Source organism: Colossoma macropomum, unplaced genomic scaffold (assembly GCF_904425465.1).
Source record: "Colossoma macropomum unplaced genomic scaffold, Colossoma_macropomum, whole genome shotgun sequence".
NCBI lineage: Eukaryota > Metazoa > Chordata > Actinopteri > Characiformes > Serrasalmidae > Colossoma > Colossoma macropomum.
The window spans coordinates 10,071,243-10,089,376 of record NW_023494784.1 but is presented as its reverse complement, the minus strand read 5'-3'; the positions used below and the strand labels follow the sequence as shown (position 1 = coordinate 10,089,376).

The window sequence follows — 18,134 nt, the reverse complement described above, 5'->3', positions numbered from 1 at the left end:
TTGTGTAATGCATGACATATTTTTTCCAGGCGATGGATATAAACCAGCTCCACATTTCCTCCAGTGCTTTGTGGAACAAACCCCCCCCACCCCCACTCAGTTCTCCTCGGGGACTAGAGCTAGCCCTCCGTGATGCTGCCCTTCTCTGCATTCCCCTCCCTCCCCTGTTTTGTTTGCATGTCTGTGAGAGCTCACAGATCCACCACAGCTGGCTTGCCACGACGCTGGCTCGCACTGCTCTGTTCTGTGTGGAGCAGGCTGTGTCCCAAGGCAGGACGAGGATGTCTCCCATAAATATTTACTCTGAGCAGACTCACACTAGAGGGTTCCAAATTCACTTCATTAGCACTCTTTTTGTCTGTTTCTACCTTTAAAAGCATGTGGCACTCCAGACTGTTTTGCTCAGGCTAAGTGTTCCTGTCTGAAGTAGACTTCAACCTGTTATTGAAGCGCTTAAAGGTCAGCTACATGTGAGGAACACTGTGTTCCTTATTTGAAAGCTGTTGCCTGATAGTCCTGAAAGAGTAAACAACATATCAATAAAATGGTTAGATGTTTTTGAATAAACCAACAACTGAAATATATTCAATTTTTATATGTTCCTAAAATTAACGGTGTCAAGCGTTCTTTGGAGCAATGCCAAGCAGCAGTTCAACCGGCGGCCGCAGCCCCCTGGGGTACCATAGGGAGCGCTAAGGGGGCCGCAGAGAAATCTCTACTTACTCTTTTACTAGTTAGTAAATTTTTAGTTTCGTCAACGTATAAATTTTCTTTCAGCCACATCTAAAAAAAAAAGTGGTCCTTGTTTAAAAATGGTAGACGTGAGTAAACGTTATTAAACTTAAATACATGCCAAGCAGTCACAGCTCACAGCCAAGCCACGCCCACTTAGTGAGTTAATCCGATAAGATGGAGTCTTCGTGGGGGGGTTATTAAGTTTAAAGAGCCTTCAGGTTCTAGAGAACCTTATATGGAGACAAGTTTATATGGAAAGTCATTAAACTTTAAAAATGTTCTCCACAAAATTTATTTAGGAATCCTGGGGCCAGATTCACAAAAGTGTTTTAAGAAAGAGAAGAATTTTTTAACTTATTATTCTTCAAAAAAACTAACAATTAAGAATCTTAATTGTTTCTTTCTTTTCTTTTAAGAACAATAAAAGATATTTTTCAAAATGTGTTTTTTTTTTTAACCTCACACATCTCAGACTGTCAGGAGTTGTTAGATATGCCACTAAAAATATAATTTTCACAAAGTATAACTGTTAAAATACACCAAGGATATATAGGATATACCAAGCATATACAAATTTTCTATTAGCTATTTCCTCCAACATCCGTTTTGGTCCTTGCCAGAATTTTTTTGAATGTTTGATATAGTGAAGAACCATTTAACACAAATAATGCTCTGCTGAACAAAACCTCGTATCTCCAAAATGGTAACTTTACAGGAGAAGGAAAAAACATACTTTACTTTTAATGTAAGTCAATGGAATTAGAATTTTTTTCTGAGTCATTTTGGGCCGTTTCTTTTGGTCCGTTCATCATGTAATTTACACACAATGTAAAGAAGAACAGGTATTTTCAAATTACATCAAAAACTGTATTTAAAAAAAAATTGTATTTAAAATCATTCTTCTTAACTTCTTATTGTTTTGCTATGTTCTTCTAAGCAAATCTTTTAGAAATCCCCAATCCATTAAAACTTCTTTAGCCATTCTTTCACGGCGTGACTCCGAAGAACCTTTCTGGCACATTTATTTTACTTAAGACTGTATGAGAATGCTGCATGTACAAAGACAAAAGAGCAGCCGACTCAATTCTATGATTAATAATGGCACCAAGCCCAAGCCCTGTGGTTTTCACCAGGAGGAAACATAAGCTGTGTACTCCAAGGAGTAAGAATGTCAATTTTGCTCTCAGGGGCCCCTGAAGAGGCCTTGGCATCCCATAAAGCTCTGCTCAGGTTCAATGACATCACTCTTTCTAGCCTGTGGGGTGGGGGGGGGGGGTTGCAATTTATCACTTTGTTTAAACTAGAAGAACCACTTTTCTGCTTAAGTCTTTCATCTATTTTGCCCACGTGTGGTGGGAACTTTACATACAATCAATGCACTTCAAAAGTAAGTGTGAAACTACTTTGTTCACCCACACTGTGTTTGATCTAAGTACATGAAAAGCAAATGATAAGCCCAAAGTTAAACTCTGATAATATCCACTTTGGGGTTTCCTAGAGCAGAAACATATTTAATACAGTTCTGCACTGTTCACAGTGGATCTTGTGGTCTAATGATTGAATTACAGGAATTGAATCAGGGGAATAAAAAAAAAATGCATATCCAAGCTTTGTGTGCTGGGAATGTAGTGGGTGTGTGTAAAACCTCTCTGAGTAGTTTAGAGATCAAGTCACTGAACGAATGTTACATAGCAGGCCTTAGGATAAGACATGCCTGAGAAAAAATAAAGAGACAAAATAGACACATGTAAATTGTAAGTTTCCAAAAACACTTCAAACTAGTCTGTGCAGTCCGCTGTTTTTTGCTTATAGTGTTTTAAATTCTGAAAATGGTGCTGTTGAGCTTACTGCGTGATTGTTTTCATCATCTGGCAGGACTCTTCTAAGCTTATGCATACTTTTCCTAATAGTCATGAGCAGCTGGTTTGGCGGCTGTGTCCTGTGAGGAGCCTATTCCGGATGGAAGGGATTATTTCTCTTTAATTTCAGAAGATACATGTGTTTCAGTTCCAAATTGGACTTTTTTAAGTCAAAAATGGGTCACCGGAATCATACTAACAGTTAATACTTCTGTTATGAATGCTGGAGGTCATGTAAACAGCATGGCCTCAGTAGATGTCATCTATCATGGACTTAATATGGGCTACTGTTATTAACCAACACTGCCCTTATACATCTGATAGAAATGCACACTGCAAAAAATGGTATCTTGTCAAGTAAAATTATCTTAAATATCATGAAGAAATCTTACATTTCTCATGTTGAGATTGTTGTAAGCTTGATTTATGGTTATTTAACTTATTTCTAGACATTTTTTACTTGTTTTAAGTAACTTTATCAAGTAAAATTATCTACTTTGTTGGCAGATAATTGTGTTTGTTTTAAGAAATGTGCTTGAAACCAGCAAAATTATCTGCCAGTATAATAAATGTATTTAATAAAATGACCTAAAAACAAGTAAAACATTTCTGGAAATAAGCTAGATAATCTCATAATAAGTGCACAACCATCTCAAAATGGGAAATGTTGGATATATGGACTAGATTTAAGACACAATACCATTTTTTGCATTATTTCAAAAGAGCTAATTTGTAGTTGTAATGCACTCATTTAAGAGCTATTATATAAAGTATCCCACGTGCATTAGGTAGCTGTATCAAAGTTATCAATATATAGAAGCTCCAGTGAGAAAACTGCACCAAAGTGTTGCTCATGAACTGTCCAGTCATGTATTTATACTGCTTCAATATACTGAGAGGATGAAACAGAAAGCCTTGTTCAGACCCAGACATTAAACATGACCCTGTCCAAAGGAAATACCAGTCTAAAAGAGGCTTCCTGCAGGTCAGAAAATGCGAGAACATGCTGACCTAAACGGTGATGAACCTTCTCCTTTTAAAACAGGTTTTCTCTATTCTCACGTTCCTGACGTGTATAAAAGGTGGAATTGTTTTTTTTTCCGAATCCGTTTGGCAGGCAACTCATAATTAATAGTATTACGAACAAGAATAGCCTTGATTATAGTGCACCTCTCCAAATCCCACTATTTAATTAGGTCATTCTACAGAAATGTCCACTTTTCTATCTCTCCATAGGAGTCACTGGTGTTACTGATCCTCATTAGTGTTACACATAAGAAAGGTAACACCAGAGACAGTAACAGTAATGAAAAATGCATTTTACTAAATGGCTGCTACAGAACATCAAACCACATGTTGTCAATCATGGAATATCCACTAAAATATGTCATTTAATCCATTTGTATTCTATTTTTTCACAGTTACCTAAGAATAAAGTAGGTCACACCAGTGACTTCAGCTAAAAGCTTCATATGAAATCATGAGCTAAATGAGAAAATCTCTGATAACTGAAAGACACAGTGGACTCACCATGAGCTTTTCTTCATAGATCCTCAGAAAACAGGTGTAAAAGGAAGTCAAGTGATGTCATCAGTGTGACTTTTATTTCAAAATAAGAGATTTTTAGTTACACGGTAACACCAGTGACACGACTCCTGGGGACAACAACTTTCATTATATATTTTATAACATTTATTTGGCATTTGTTTTCTTTATGTCATTTAATTCATATGTTTCATAGTCATGTTTAGATTATTGCAGTTAAAATTGTTTTTCACCTCTAAATATGGCTTCACCCTTTACACATGACTGTGGGGATGAGCTCTTCTGTGGTGCTTGGAATTCTATATGATTGATTTAAAAACCCAATATTGCTAAATTGAGGCTCAAGAAGGTGTAATTATTAAAATAACTTACTGTTTTATTTTAAAATATTAATAAATTGTAACCCTAACATGTTTTACAAGTGTAATATATCTGTAAACGCTAGGGACACAAAAATGGACGTTTCTGTAGAATGACCCAATTACTCTTGGAAGAAAACTTTGTATCTCCATTTTTCCAGCATTTCTGCCATTTATATTGTGTTAGAATTTCATAATAAATGTTGGGAAGAACACCTTGTTCCATTAACTTACATTTAAAGTAAAGAAAATACTTTCCTCTCCTGTAAAGTTACTTTTTTGGAGATTTTCTTGTGACGGAGACTATATGCTGCTTACAGGCCAAATGGATAGAAGAGCTAATGTAATCAGTTATGGGTTGTAGTTAACAAAGAACATTAGCAAGAGTTTGGGGGCCTGATTTGGCTAAATTCACTCAAGATAACCAGAAGACAGACAGTCAACATTGTTAAAACAGAGACAGCAGATTTGTCTGAAGCAAGTCATGAAATCCAACCAACATAAAAGAGCAACTTAGTCCTGAACAGTTTACAAAGCAGCAGCACAGCACATGGACACCAGGCTTGGGCATTCCTTGATTTCTATTTATGGAGTGCATTGATTGGAAACACATTCCCGAGTTATCACCAGCCCTTAACTGAAGGAAATATGGCAAAGCATTAATATAGCAAGATGTCCTTACTTTAAACAGTACAACGTAAATCCTATACAACACAAATCCTTGTTTTATTATAAAAATCTATTCAGTTCTCGAAACACATGGCAGTGCAAGTTCACCGGCTGTCCTCCACAAGGTAATAGCATCAAACGTGATTTGGACTATGACTCACTCCAGTGTGCAGACATTTCCACATAAACTTGTCTGGCACGGAAAGACTGGGGATGGAGGTACAATGTGCAGTACAGTCATTTCATTCCAAAGTTCCAAAGAGTAAAGTGTGTTATAGTGTTCAATTGACTCCATTTACTCTAGTTCCAAAGTAGATTATCTGAGCTCATGTCTTGGTTTCACTGCGGCCATATTTTCTTCACAAGGTGTGGGACTTGATACCCAAATCCCTTATATACTGTCCCCGAGAGGAAGACTTCAGCAGCAGAGAAGAAATAAATAAGATCCTCAGTTTTTATCCCACTCAAAGCAGCCAGTCACACTCCAGAAGATAGCCGATTTGTCATTTCACATATACAGTGGTTCCCAAAAGTATCTGGACACTTCAACTTAGTAAACTTTAATGAAGTTTATAAAATGTTTAGTAAAACATTTGTTTCAAAGAAAAACACTTTTAGCACAGCGTCAAACTAATAGTAAACTATTTGTGTGGAGAAATCCTGGACTGGGTTGCACTGGTTTTGCTTAATTTATACTTAATACTCTTTGATAAGTCCTTAGTTAAAACTAGTTAGTTTCAAACTATCCTTTTACTAAATCTGGTTGCACCACAGATTCATAAGTCGTGTCTTAACTAACCACTAACTAATGCATACATTGCTTTAACATGACGATAACATGTCCAGAACCAATCAGTAAACCCACTGCCATGAAAACACAGCGGCAGCTTGCACTGACTCTTTCCAAGAAAAAATATCCAGCATAAAAGAGAACGATGTGCAAAGTTAAACTGAGTAAAACTCATTATCTACAGCCACTCTCTGTTTATTCTTTAATATTTCCCTGAGACAAACCAAATACACAGCTTTTTAAACAATGGTTGCTGGCTGACTGAAACAACAGCAGCCTCATTTTAGCCGTTTGGGCTGCTGAGTCTCTGAGTTGGAGCTGTGGGTGTTCAGCTTCATGCTCTGAGTTTAAACCAGGGTGATGATTAAAGCTGTAAGTAAAACCACAGCGTACAGTGTTTTGAATTTTTAGCTTAGTTAACCGAACAGTCATGTTTTTGGTCTTTTTTTGTGTTTCTATCTGGTTTATGATGGTTTCCCCAAAACTTGCTAAGGGGGAGGTGTAAATAATTAGTAACTACAACATTAAAACTAGTTTGTGTGGTGCAGTCATTTTGATTTAGTAATGCATAAATCTTAACTTAGTAAGCACTTATGTTACGATTAGCCTATGTTTGAACTTATGCACAGCTGGTGCAACCGGCCAATGGAGAAGAATTCCAACCAGACTGCAGGGTACTGTAAAGTTTGGTGGTGGAAATGTCAAAGTCTGGGGCTGTTCTTTGGACAGTGGTGTTATTGAGCATTTTGGATGCAAACCTGCAAAGAAACTGCTCAAACCATAAGAAAACACACCCGCCTGGCTTTGAAAGAACACTTCACCAAAAAAGAAAATGATAGTCTTGGACTGGTGTGTCTAAAATAAATGCAACTTGGTTTGGCACTTTGTTTCCGAACACAATGAACCTAATACAGTGTGGCACCACTGTCTGAATACTTTTTGGGCTCCTGTAGTAACTCAAATACCAGTTGAACCATTCTATAGGCACACCATGAATAGTTCCCCTGTTCAGACGTGGTTAATCTTCACCAACATTGCTTAGAATCCACCGTTTCCTTAACCTCTTATATAATTGTTTCATTTTCAACACTTTTCAGATATAATCGCAGGGGACATTTGTGGAGCTGCATCTTATTAGAAACTGGCAAGGGCTGAAAGCTATGTGTTGAAAAGTATAATCCATGGCCCATGGTGCGTTTATGATCTGGATCCAAACACGGTATCTTTTCATCTAGCCGTGATATTAAAGGTTTATCAGAATTTTATCAGACTTTCCTGAAAGGATTTTGCCCCCATATGTATAAAGACTGCAATGTAGCAGACTTTGAAAAAAAGAAAAGCCCTTGTGTGGAACAGTCAACCACAGCCATCTAAATGCTCTGCTTTCCATAAAGGAGAGGAGAGGAGTTTGTCTCCCTTGGCAATACTCAATAAGGCCTGGACTCAGATGTCTACAAAGCTGTGTGAAGATATCTATAACATTACATACAAAAAATATATTCGATAAGAATACTCAGGTTTATGTGATGTTCACAAGGCCTACTGTGAGTAAATTTTGGTCTCAACTGACCATCCTTGTAAGGCATGGCTGTTATTTCAAAACCTAATAATATTTGTCCCAGTTTTTAATCACAATTTTTAGCATTTTTCCACCATTTGAAAACATTAGCTTAACCTACATTGTGAGAACATTTCATTAGGATCAGACTAATAGAGTTTGTCCAAAATTACTAGGGAAAAAACTATTTACATACATTTAAGAGCATTTTTCCAGCTATTTTCCGACTATGCTGCAGCAGAGAAAAAAAGAAAAGTCCTTGCGTGGAACTATGTGGAACAGTAAACCACAGTCATCTAAACGCTCTGCTTTCCATAAAATCTGCAAGAATGCAAACCACTATTTTAAAACAATACCATCTCCGAAATACTCAGAGAATAAAATATTATCTATTAAATCCAGCCATGTTTGTGTGCTTTTTGACAGCAATTCGGTTCATAAGTTACACCTCAAGTAAATATTTTCTGGTTAAATGTACCCCAGTGTAATGTAAGAGCACATGTTTTTATATCAGTTGTTTCTAATGTGAAAAGTTTACAGGTTTTATCGATTTGTGAGCATCATTTTGTACTTATTACTAGGAATAAAAACTATTTACATTTAAGAACATTTACATTTAAGAACATTTTTCCTCATGCAGTAAAGCTGACATTTCCATTTCACAGATCAGAGGTTTTGTCATGTGTTACAGTAATGCAATGACTTTTTCTGTAACAAAGTAAAGTAACATATTGCAGCTTCAATTCTTGTAATCACATTACAGTTACTGACTTAACGAGAATTACGTTACCTGTGTTACTCAAACGTCTCGGAAAGAGCAATATTTCTAACGTGTGATGCATTTGAAGCATAGATTTCCTCCATTATTCAGAAATAACTGTGTAAGCTTTACATTTTATTCATAAAGATTTTAAGTGCTGCTGTATTTAAACTGACAGGAGTGTCAGGCCTTTTAAATGACGTTTACTGTAATGGATATTTCTTTCTAAATAAAATACTGAAAGGACTACTGGGTTTTCCCTTGTACTTTCTAGTAAGTATAGACTTGTTTGGATTTAAGTAGTAACATTAAAGTGAAGTTATGTGTATTGAGATTGCTTTATCCAGGAAGTAATCAGTAAAGTAATCCCATTACAGTTTCAAAGAAGTAATTGGTATTGTGTAATGGGTTAGTTACTCCTATACTAGTCCCAAAAAAGAGTCTTGATTCCTCTCAGTGGTTCTTCTTCATGCTTCTAAGGACTTAAGTCTCCTTTGGCAATGCTTAAAAAGTGCCCAGATGTCTGTAAAGCTACTTTGTGAAGCATCTATAATGATAGGTACAAAAAAAGTGAAGTGAAAATAATGGTACTCAGGTTTATGTAATGTAACAAGGCCCACTGTGAGTAAATTCTGGTCTCAACTGAACCTCCTCATGGCATAGTGGTCATTTCAAAACCTAGTAGTTTTTCCCAATTTTTAAATTATTTTTATACACCATTTGAAAACATTAGCTTAACATTACATTGTGAGAATGTTTAATTATGAATAGACTAATAGAGTTTGTCTAAAATTAGTAGGAATAAAAAACTATTTACATTAACATACATTTAAGAACATTTTTCCAAGTTGCATTTCATAGCTCAGATGTTTTGTCATGATTTTGCTCCTCATATGTATAAAGACTGCGCTGTAGCAGACTTTGAAAAAAGAAAAGCCCTTTTGTGGAATAATGTGGAACAGTAAACCACAGCCATCTAAACGCTCTGCTTTCCATAAAATCTGCAAGAACCCAAACCACTCTTTTAAAACAATACCATCCCTGAAATATTCTAAGAATAAAATGTTATCTATTAAATCCAGTCATATTTGTGTGATTTTTGATAGCAGTACGGTTCAGAAGTTACACCTTAAGTAAATATTTGCTGGTTAAATGTGTAAGTTTGTCCAAAATTACTTGGAATAAAAACTTTTTACATTAACATACATTTAAGAACATTTTTCCAAGTTCAAGCCATTTTATACATCCAAGGTTTATAAATAAGCATTACATTTGCAAAATGAATTAAAACTTGAACTAAAGTACCAAACTCTGTGAACTACCTTGCTATTAATGAGTTGCATGCGTTGGTCCCCAAGACTCTATAATGATGATAGCAATGATTGTCAGCCAGTGAAGATTGTCATTCCTTAAACATGCTCTAGAAGAGGGAAGGTGAATGGAGCACACCAGTCTCCCTGGGGGAACTGGGAGCATTCCAGTTTTACTGACTCATGCCTGATGATACACGCAAGGAGCTCAAATCTGGCATAGTCATTTTCCAGACGTTCAGCTTATATTAAAGGCAGTACGGTTTGGACATTTAAGCCCTTAAATGGCCAAGACTGGCCTGCAAGTCCAAATCTTTAGTGCACACGTCTATAACTTAAGAACTAACTCAGCCAGTTCACCCTGTAGTCCAAGTAGTGACTGAATAATAATTAGAATGTAGGACGCCTGGGATTTTAAGAGGTTAAGCAAAGAGGAAAGTGATGGTTTAGGATAAGTCCTGGTTTTAAGGTTAGACGTTGACACTGGCGAATCTTCCCTCAGAAGTCAATATCAAGGATTAGCAGAAGGCTCAGTTTGCATGTTGCTACACCACAGGTGGAAAATCCAGGTCCAGAAGGTAAAAGTCCTCCTCAGGATCCCTCAACTGCCTGACACCTTTACTACTGGATTGAACTAATGAGAGAAGCCGTGGAACATTTAAATTTGACAGACACTAAATCATGTTATACACACTTAAAAAGATGCTTCTTCAAGAGTTCTTTAGTAATAACACTCAGTTAATCCTTTGCATGATTAAAGGGTTTTTGCATCATGAAATAGTTCTTCAGATTGATGGAAAATGTGTTTTATATGGTTCTATATCAAACCTTTTTAAAAAGTGTTCTATATAGCACCAAAAGGGTTCTTCTATTGTTACAGGCTTCAGATCATAACAATAGAAGAATGCTTTTTGGTGTTATTTAGAACCCTCAGCACATTCTCCATCAATATGAAGAACCAGTTAACGATGTAAAAACCCTTAAAATCATGCAAAGTGTTCCTTGAGTGTTCGTGGTTCTGTATAGAACCATTTTCTTTACTAAAGAACTCTTGAAGAACCATCATTTTTAAGAGTGTAGATGTAGGCAGATCCAGCAATAGGACTCTAGACCAAGAAGGCGTGCACGTGTGCTCCGCTGTAAGTAGGCTGGCGCAGTATGGCTGCCGCTTTACATCACTTTTTCATTTGTTTCGTATTGTTTGTGTGTATATTTTAATGTTTGTCTGCTGGCTGAGGAGTTTGCCATCATTCAACTGAGATAGCAGCTGAGAGCAAATGTGCAACTGTGGCTCAGAGGCTTCTTGGGCTGGCTGTTTGGTTGACGCCACATCACAGCAATGATGCAGCCTGGACCAGCCGCTTAAATGACCCTGTATCACAGCTACGAGGCTCTCTGGACTGGGGACCTCATCGACGTGACATTGTATCATGAACTGGCTGCTTGGTTGATGCTGCACTGCAGCTGTGGGGCTGCGTGGACCGGTAGTGTTCGGCTGCATGAGCTGCGCTATGCGGCAGCTACGAGGCCTCTCAGGCTGGCTGCCATTGCGATGCTACATCATAGATACTTTGCTGCCTTGGCCGGCCACTGCATTGTAGCTATGAGGCTGCCTGGACTGGTGGTGTTTAGCTGCAGGAAAATGCTGCCCCTTCATGGCTAAGGACATTTTCGGCCTTCGAGGCTTCCTGGGCCGGCCTCCTGTGTGAGGCACCATAGTCACGGTGTGAGACTTTCACCCCGCAGACTGTCCAGGCTAGCTAAGTGACTCTATACTGTGGTCAGTGAAATCCCACCCGCTAGCTGTGGAAACTGAGTTGTATTTTGTATCTATTTTGTTACTTTCTGATTGAAAAGCGTTCTTGAGCATGGGAAAGGCGCTATTTAAACAAAAGTGATGATGATGACTCTTACTAGTTGCTAGGCACAGCAATCAAACCCCAGTCTACCATGTGTAGATCAGCGGTATTACCCACTCTGCTATACCCACCACAAAACAAAATCCTGGGGAAGATTTTAACTTCCTGGACCTGAGCCATCCACCCCAGGCTAATCATGGCACGCCCTTCTCTTTATGAAGTATTCAAGCTCTAAACCAGACCAGACACCATAACAAACAGGGTAATCGACATCAATCTAAAACTGCCTCTTACTTAACCATCAAGGGGTGCACTGGGGTAATGTGCTGCATTAAAAAGCAGCTAGATACGGCTAATGTACTCTATGAGGCAAGCCCTCGTGATCTTCAGATAAAAGGAAGCAGCTGTATAAACACACAAAGCTTGCAAATCGGTTCAAGGGAGCTTAATGTCATTTTGTCTTCTGCTCACCTTTGCGTGTTCTGCACAGGCATGCATAGCATCTGTTTCAGTGCGGTACATTTCCACCAGGTCGAGGCTGAGAATATTCATACGCTTCTTCCTCCCACACTGAGATGGGAGGGTAAGGATTAGTTTCTAGCTTATTTGGAAAGGTAAATTGGTTTGTTCCTGATAAAAGGAGAGTAACGCGGCTGCTTTACACCATGTGCCCCTGTTTTCCATGTTCTCCCGACATTAGCTGTTCACTGACATAGTGTTTCTAACATCAGCGATAGAACTTCCTCTCGAGGAGTGCTAGCCAAGGTTTGTTTTAATATTTTCCGAACACTGCCAAAGCAACCAGTTTAACATCTGGAAGTCATCCCCCGGCCCTGCATTTGCTGACTGCCATCATTTACTTTATAAGTAGTTCCCATGGAGAAGTCTCATGAGCAAGATCAACATTAAAAATCTATCATCCAAACTGCCCGTGCCATTGAGACGTCGAGGGGTATCTCTGCAGCTTCCAGCAGACGCTGTGGACACATTAAATGGTTTCCAGTTCAAGTGGAAGAACAGGCTGTCATGTTTTCCAGGGTAGGATGTTTTTTGTTTTGGTTTTTTTTCGTTAGAGGCAAAGAGGCATGTCATCAAGTCACTGCACAAAAATGCAGCACATGTTTTCCATCAGCACGTTGCTGCAGACCTAACTGAGTTCACGTATTTGGACACTTAGCCTATTTGTTGCAAAGTAACTGATGTGGCAACAATGGCTGCCACCAATTTTGAGGAACGAATAGATGCTATTGGTGCAATCAGAAGCAGCCGTTTATTGTACATACAGTCGTATGCAAAAAAACAAAAAAACAAAACGCCTTCAGTCAAATTACATTTTGCTGATTTTCTGTGTCAAAATAACTTAAATGTGCAATTTTTTAGTGCACAATTTCTATTTGTTTGCCAAGATTAAAGCAGCACTTCTGTTAAAACTGAAAAAAGTAGCATTACTAAGTCAGGAGAATAAAAACAGGATAAAATATGGTGAGGGCTCTGCTGAGAGTCGACCTGCAAAGCCTGAAATAATCATTTAAAAGTCAGCGACGTCGGATTTCATGAGAGTTTTTCAGACCATGTTGTACATTCTTACATGTTAACGTCACACACAAGAAGGTCTGAAGGCTCTATTTTTAGGTCTCAAATACAAAATCAATCCCATGTTTTGTTCCCTTTGAATGCTCTTTCAATGCACTCACAATCATCAGATTCATTGCTCAGGAAAGGGGTCCGAAGCAAAACCCACATACCAAATTTTTTTCCGCATATTGTGTGCAATTACACATTTCCACCAGAGAGGTCTCCAAATCCCCAAAACTTATAAAGTGTAGCTTTAACAAACTGGAAAAAATGAAATATAAAACATGCTCTAACTTTTGCAAAGGCCACGTTTTATGGTTCCATAATGTTAAATTCAGTAAATAAACAGTGCCTTTGCATTAAAGTGTGCAGAAGTGTGTCCTCTGTAGAGGACTTGTTAATTATGTTTATTTTCAATCAGAAAATCAACAAAAATGTCATGTGACCAGGGGCGCCCAAACTATATACACTGTACAAACTTTAACAAAAGTTTTAAATGAAAAGATCCAACATTATGACATGCTGTTAGGTGCACTCTGTGATTTGCTTTGTTAAAGTGCCAGAAGGTGGAAAATTACAGTGTTTCTCATACAGAGTATGTGAACCTCTATGGAGGATGATGAAGAGCTGTTAAAGTAGTTGTAAGTAGGGCGGGGGAGTGTTTTTGTTGGTCCTCAAGGCTTTTCTTACATCAAACGCGCACGCCAAACTTTGCTAGATGGACGGCTTATAGTATTAGGATTGTTCCTTTTTTCTAATTTCCTTATTATCACCTGTACTGACTGCACGAACAAACTGGACTAAGCCTACCACCAGAACGATGTTACATGGCCCAACGTTTTCAGCCATGCAGTCTCTCAGAACCACTCAAATTGTACTCCACTCCAGTCGAGAGTGAGTCTGTCTTTTCCAGGCATGATGAAGCCTGGAACTGAGAATTAAATGCATGGATAATGAAGACATTGTGAGTGCCAAATAACAGGGTAGAAAAGGTTCCACATCAGAGACTGCTCTTCATTAAGCATTCTGGTTATATCACATGTGACATCCATCTAATAGCTGAATCATAATAAGGCTTTAAACATATGCCTGAACAAGCTTCAATGCAACCTCAGTGCGACTCGTATGCCCATTCCACAAAAAAGCACTCTCAGCATTTATGGAGAAGCTGAATGCCCACAAAGGCCTTTTTTTACTGAGCTGTCTTTTTCTCAGAACACATAAATGTTACTGTTGTGGTCCAACTTCTCAACAGTAGCCGCTGGCAGTCCTTCACTTTCATCAAACTCTATTCTTATATAAAGCCTGAGAGATTTCTGAGCCTCATGGCATCATATGTATGGTCGTGTGCAAAAGTTTGGACACCCCTGGTCAAATGACATGTTTTGTTGATGTTAAAGTTAACACAGCTTAAATTTGGCATTTATAGCATTTTAGCGCAGAGTTGTAGAGTTTACCATGCTGTAAAAAATAAAACATAAAATATAAAATGTGGCTTAACTTTTGCACAGGCTGCATTTTATGTTGTTTTTTTTCCACATCTTAAATTCTGCACATAAACAGTAGTTGTGTATTAAAATGCGCAGAAGTGTGTTCACTGTATAGGATGTGTTGACTTATTTACAAATATAAAATCAACAAAATGTCTCACTTGAACAGGGATGCCTAAACTTTCACATACAACGATACATAAGGTCATGATTAGCATTTAATTAGCATGATTCGCAAATCATGTTACGTAATTTGTCTTAGTGTCCAGCAGACAACGTCACGAAGGTCATTCAAAGACTCAAAGTGCAGCAGGTAGCAGGCCAGTCTCTCCAACAGCAGAGGCAACACAGATTACATGTTATATATCATCCTCTCCACTAGAACAACTATGTCTGTGGCAGTTAAGACACTGTTTCAACCATTTCTGACAGAGGCTGTAAAACAGTCTGATTAAATTTGATGCCCAGCAGCGATTCATACAAAATTAACTGGGCTTGGAGCAAAGACACAGATTAATACTTGATGTAGAGAGTCATTATTAAGGTTAGTCCTGTATAAACTAAAGCAGGAACAGAGGTGACCTGGAATAATAAAGAGGTTATAAGTAATTGAGGTGAATATGTCCGACAGTCAATTACAATTCATTGTATTGCATCATTACTGAATGGGTTTGCAGGCAATTCCAACATTATACCTTATTCAAACAATGTTGAAGAGGTGTTCCTGTTGAATTTTACTTCTGAAGTAAAATACAGCACATAGTCTTCCACAGTGCATATGACTACAACAGTTTCATCCTCAAAATGATCTTATACAACTGTCAGAACAAATACTTTACATTCTACGCTTACAGTGTGAATTGTGAATGAGAATTTTGACTGCTTTGTTAAAGGTGTACCAGCCGCAGTTACCTGTGTTCCTCCACTTGAGAGAGAGGAATGCGAAAAGTGATGACGTATAGAAACACATGACTACCTATGACGTTAAAACAAGCACAGAGTAGTGAAATAGTGCCAGTTGCATATGCACATTCTCTGTTTTATCAAGCATCACCATAAAATGGAAACGTTAGCCGAATTGTTGGTGAACGCTACATCAGAGATACATAATTTCTAAAAAGCATTTTGTTCTGTGCCCATTGAAGCCAATGGGTGATAAGATACAGCACAAAAATGACTTTGGAGTCTCAAAATTACTTTGCATTTCATACAAAAACCCAACACTGATTTAAACATTTTTGATCAAATCATTGGGATTCCATTTTAATCGAATTTACTTCCATAATAGATCATAGAAGACACTAAAACAAGTGTGATTTTCTGTTTTCATCTCCTGTTTGTTACAGAAATCCACAAATTCTCCACCTCTGAAACCATTCGGAAACCTCGCTGGAGGAAAAGCTATTGTCAAGAACAAGAAAATGCCCCCAAACGTGCGTAATCCAAAATAATGCCTACTATTCATCTGGTCACAATGTCCACAAGAGGTTATGTTTAGGAATGATCACTGGATAGTTTTGCTTTTTTTATTCTTTTAAAAAGAGTTTTAATTAACTTTCCATGCTAGCTGTCCAAACAGTCACAGTCAAACTGTTATAGTCATTCACCACAAGGTGGCGCATTTTCAGCCCCCTGCCATGTTCGTCATGTCCTATTACCAAAAGTGGAACAGTCACTGCAATTAGCCATATGCTAACATTCCACAGCATTCACTTTAATTCAGGTAAAGTACAGCTTTTCAAGCTATCTTCATGTTCAGGGTTCAGACCTCTGTTTGAAAAGTGATGTTACGCCAAATGACATCAGTTAAGGGAAAAAATGACATCATGTTTCAAATTCACTAAAACATACAGCGTGACTGAGGTAATGGCGCTCAGGTGTTTCGGGGCCCAGACATTTTTTTTTTTCTTCTCTCACATGTTCTCATTCCGCTCCTCCCTCCTAACATCTGCCCCGAATTAGGATGCAAGCTGTGTTCCCTCAGAGACGCGTGAGTGCAGTGTTGAAATTGACTCCACAGATGTGAAAGGAAAGTGCTGGGGAACAAAGTTCTACAGCCAACACTTACAGAGTCTGAGAACAATCGAGAGCTTTAGCTCTTAGCATCCTTCATGTTTCACACAGTATGTTACCCTGCTGAAAAAACAGCACAGACCAACATGCGTTCAGTGCTTGTCTGAGCTGGTTATGCTGGTCTAGAGTTGAACTGTTAACCAGCGTACCAGCATCCAGAATATAACATATCGCTGTTGTCGGAAGAAAACCGTTTTTCAGTTTTTGACATAATTACAAAACGCCTGTTGCCCTTCACATTGTGTGTAAATTTCATGATGAATGGACCAAAGGAAGTGGCCCAAAATGACTTGGAAAAAAGTTTGGTTCCATTGACTTACATTAAAAGTAAAGTGAGTTTATTCCTTCTCCTGTAAAGTTACGATTTTGGAGATACGAGGGTTTCTTCCGACAACAGTGATTTGCTGGTTTATGCGGGTTTTTCCACCACAAGGTGACATCAGTGGTCATCATGGGCAAAAGCAGGGCATAGAGCTTTGCATGCAAGTGAATCTGTCATCAGGGGAAGCTGCAACAAGTTCAGTCTCATCACAGAAGTTCTAACTCGCTCAAGAAACAGGCTGAAGTCTAGAATTCCTGACAGACAACTTGTACATCACTATGAAAGAGATAAGCTAATACACAATTACAGAGATAAATCAACCAACAATTCCTCCCATAACATTGCACATTTGAACACGTTTAATTGCTAGAAAAAATGTTAAATAAGTTAATTTGGAAGTCTCCCAGAAGTTGTACCCCAACTGGCCTCCTGAAGGGGAGGTCAAAACTGATAGGTTTCATCAGACAAAGGCTGAAAGCCACAAACTAGCACTGTCAGAGCTAAATCATCTACCAAAGACACAGAAGTAAGTTATCAGCTTAACCAGCAGCACAATTAACAGCTCATCTTGGTTCAACTTACCACTGTTTCCGTCTTGGCATTTTACAAACAGTACTTGTGCCAGTGATACAGCCAGAAATAGGAAAATCCGGGAATGCAGAAAGGTCATCATGTCTATATTGAAGACATGAGCCTTCTTTTTGTGCAGTGTGGGGGAGAGAGGGTAAAAGAGTCCACGCTTATCGCTGCACCATGAAGACAGACTGAAGCAGCTTTCCTGCTTTGAGCAGCAATCAGACCCAACCCAACTCCACTGCCTCCCTCTCTCTCTCTCTCTCTCTCTCTCTCTCTCTTTGTCTCTCTCTTTCTCTCTCTCACCCTGCCTCCCTCTCTCTCTCTCCTTACAGCTCTAAATAAGAAGAATGCTGGCAACCCTAATTTTCCTCCCCTTTTTGTCAGTGCTGTCTCATAAGAATGCGCTCAGACGTGTGGTTGTGTGGAACTACACCCATGTTCACAAAGCAGCTCTCCCACATAAAACCCCATGCCATGTTGGTGCTGTGATCATTTATCGTTTTCAGTTCATAGATATTAATTGGGAGCAGCATTTCTTCTTATTGATAGACTTACTTGGTCATTGTGAAGACTGTTTGCTGTTTTTCTTCCTGAGGTGGTTGCTAAGCAAGAGAGTAAACTGCTTTTATGACAGTCCTAATAGCACCGACCCTA

The 18,134-nt window shown here is 38.4% G+C and overlaps 1 protein-coding gene across 1 annotated transcript in view; it reads right to left on the bottom strand.

Annotated features, from left to right (window-relative positions):
• Positions 1 to 17,827, bottom strand: part of col5a2a (collagen, type V, alpha 2a) — a 60,984-nt gene extending 43,157 nt beyond the window's left edge. Inside the window, exon 1 of the mRNA XM_036577461.1 lies at positions 17,487 to 17,827. Within this exon, the coding sequence (XP_036433354.1) occupies positions 17,487 to 17,577 (91 nt within the window). The 5' untranslated portion in view covers positions 17,578 to 17,827. The remainder of the gene's footprint in view (positions 1 to 17,486) is intronic.
• Between the last annotated feature and the right edge of the window lie 307 nt (positions 17,828 to 18,134).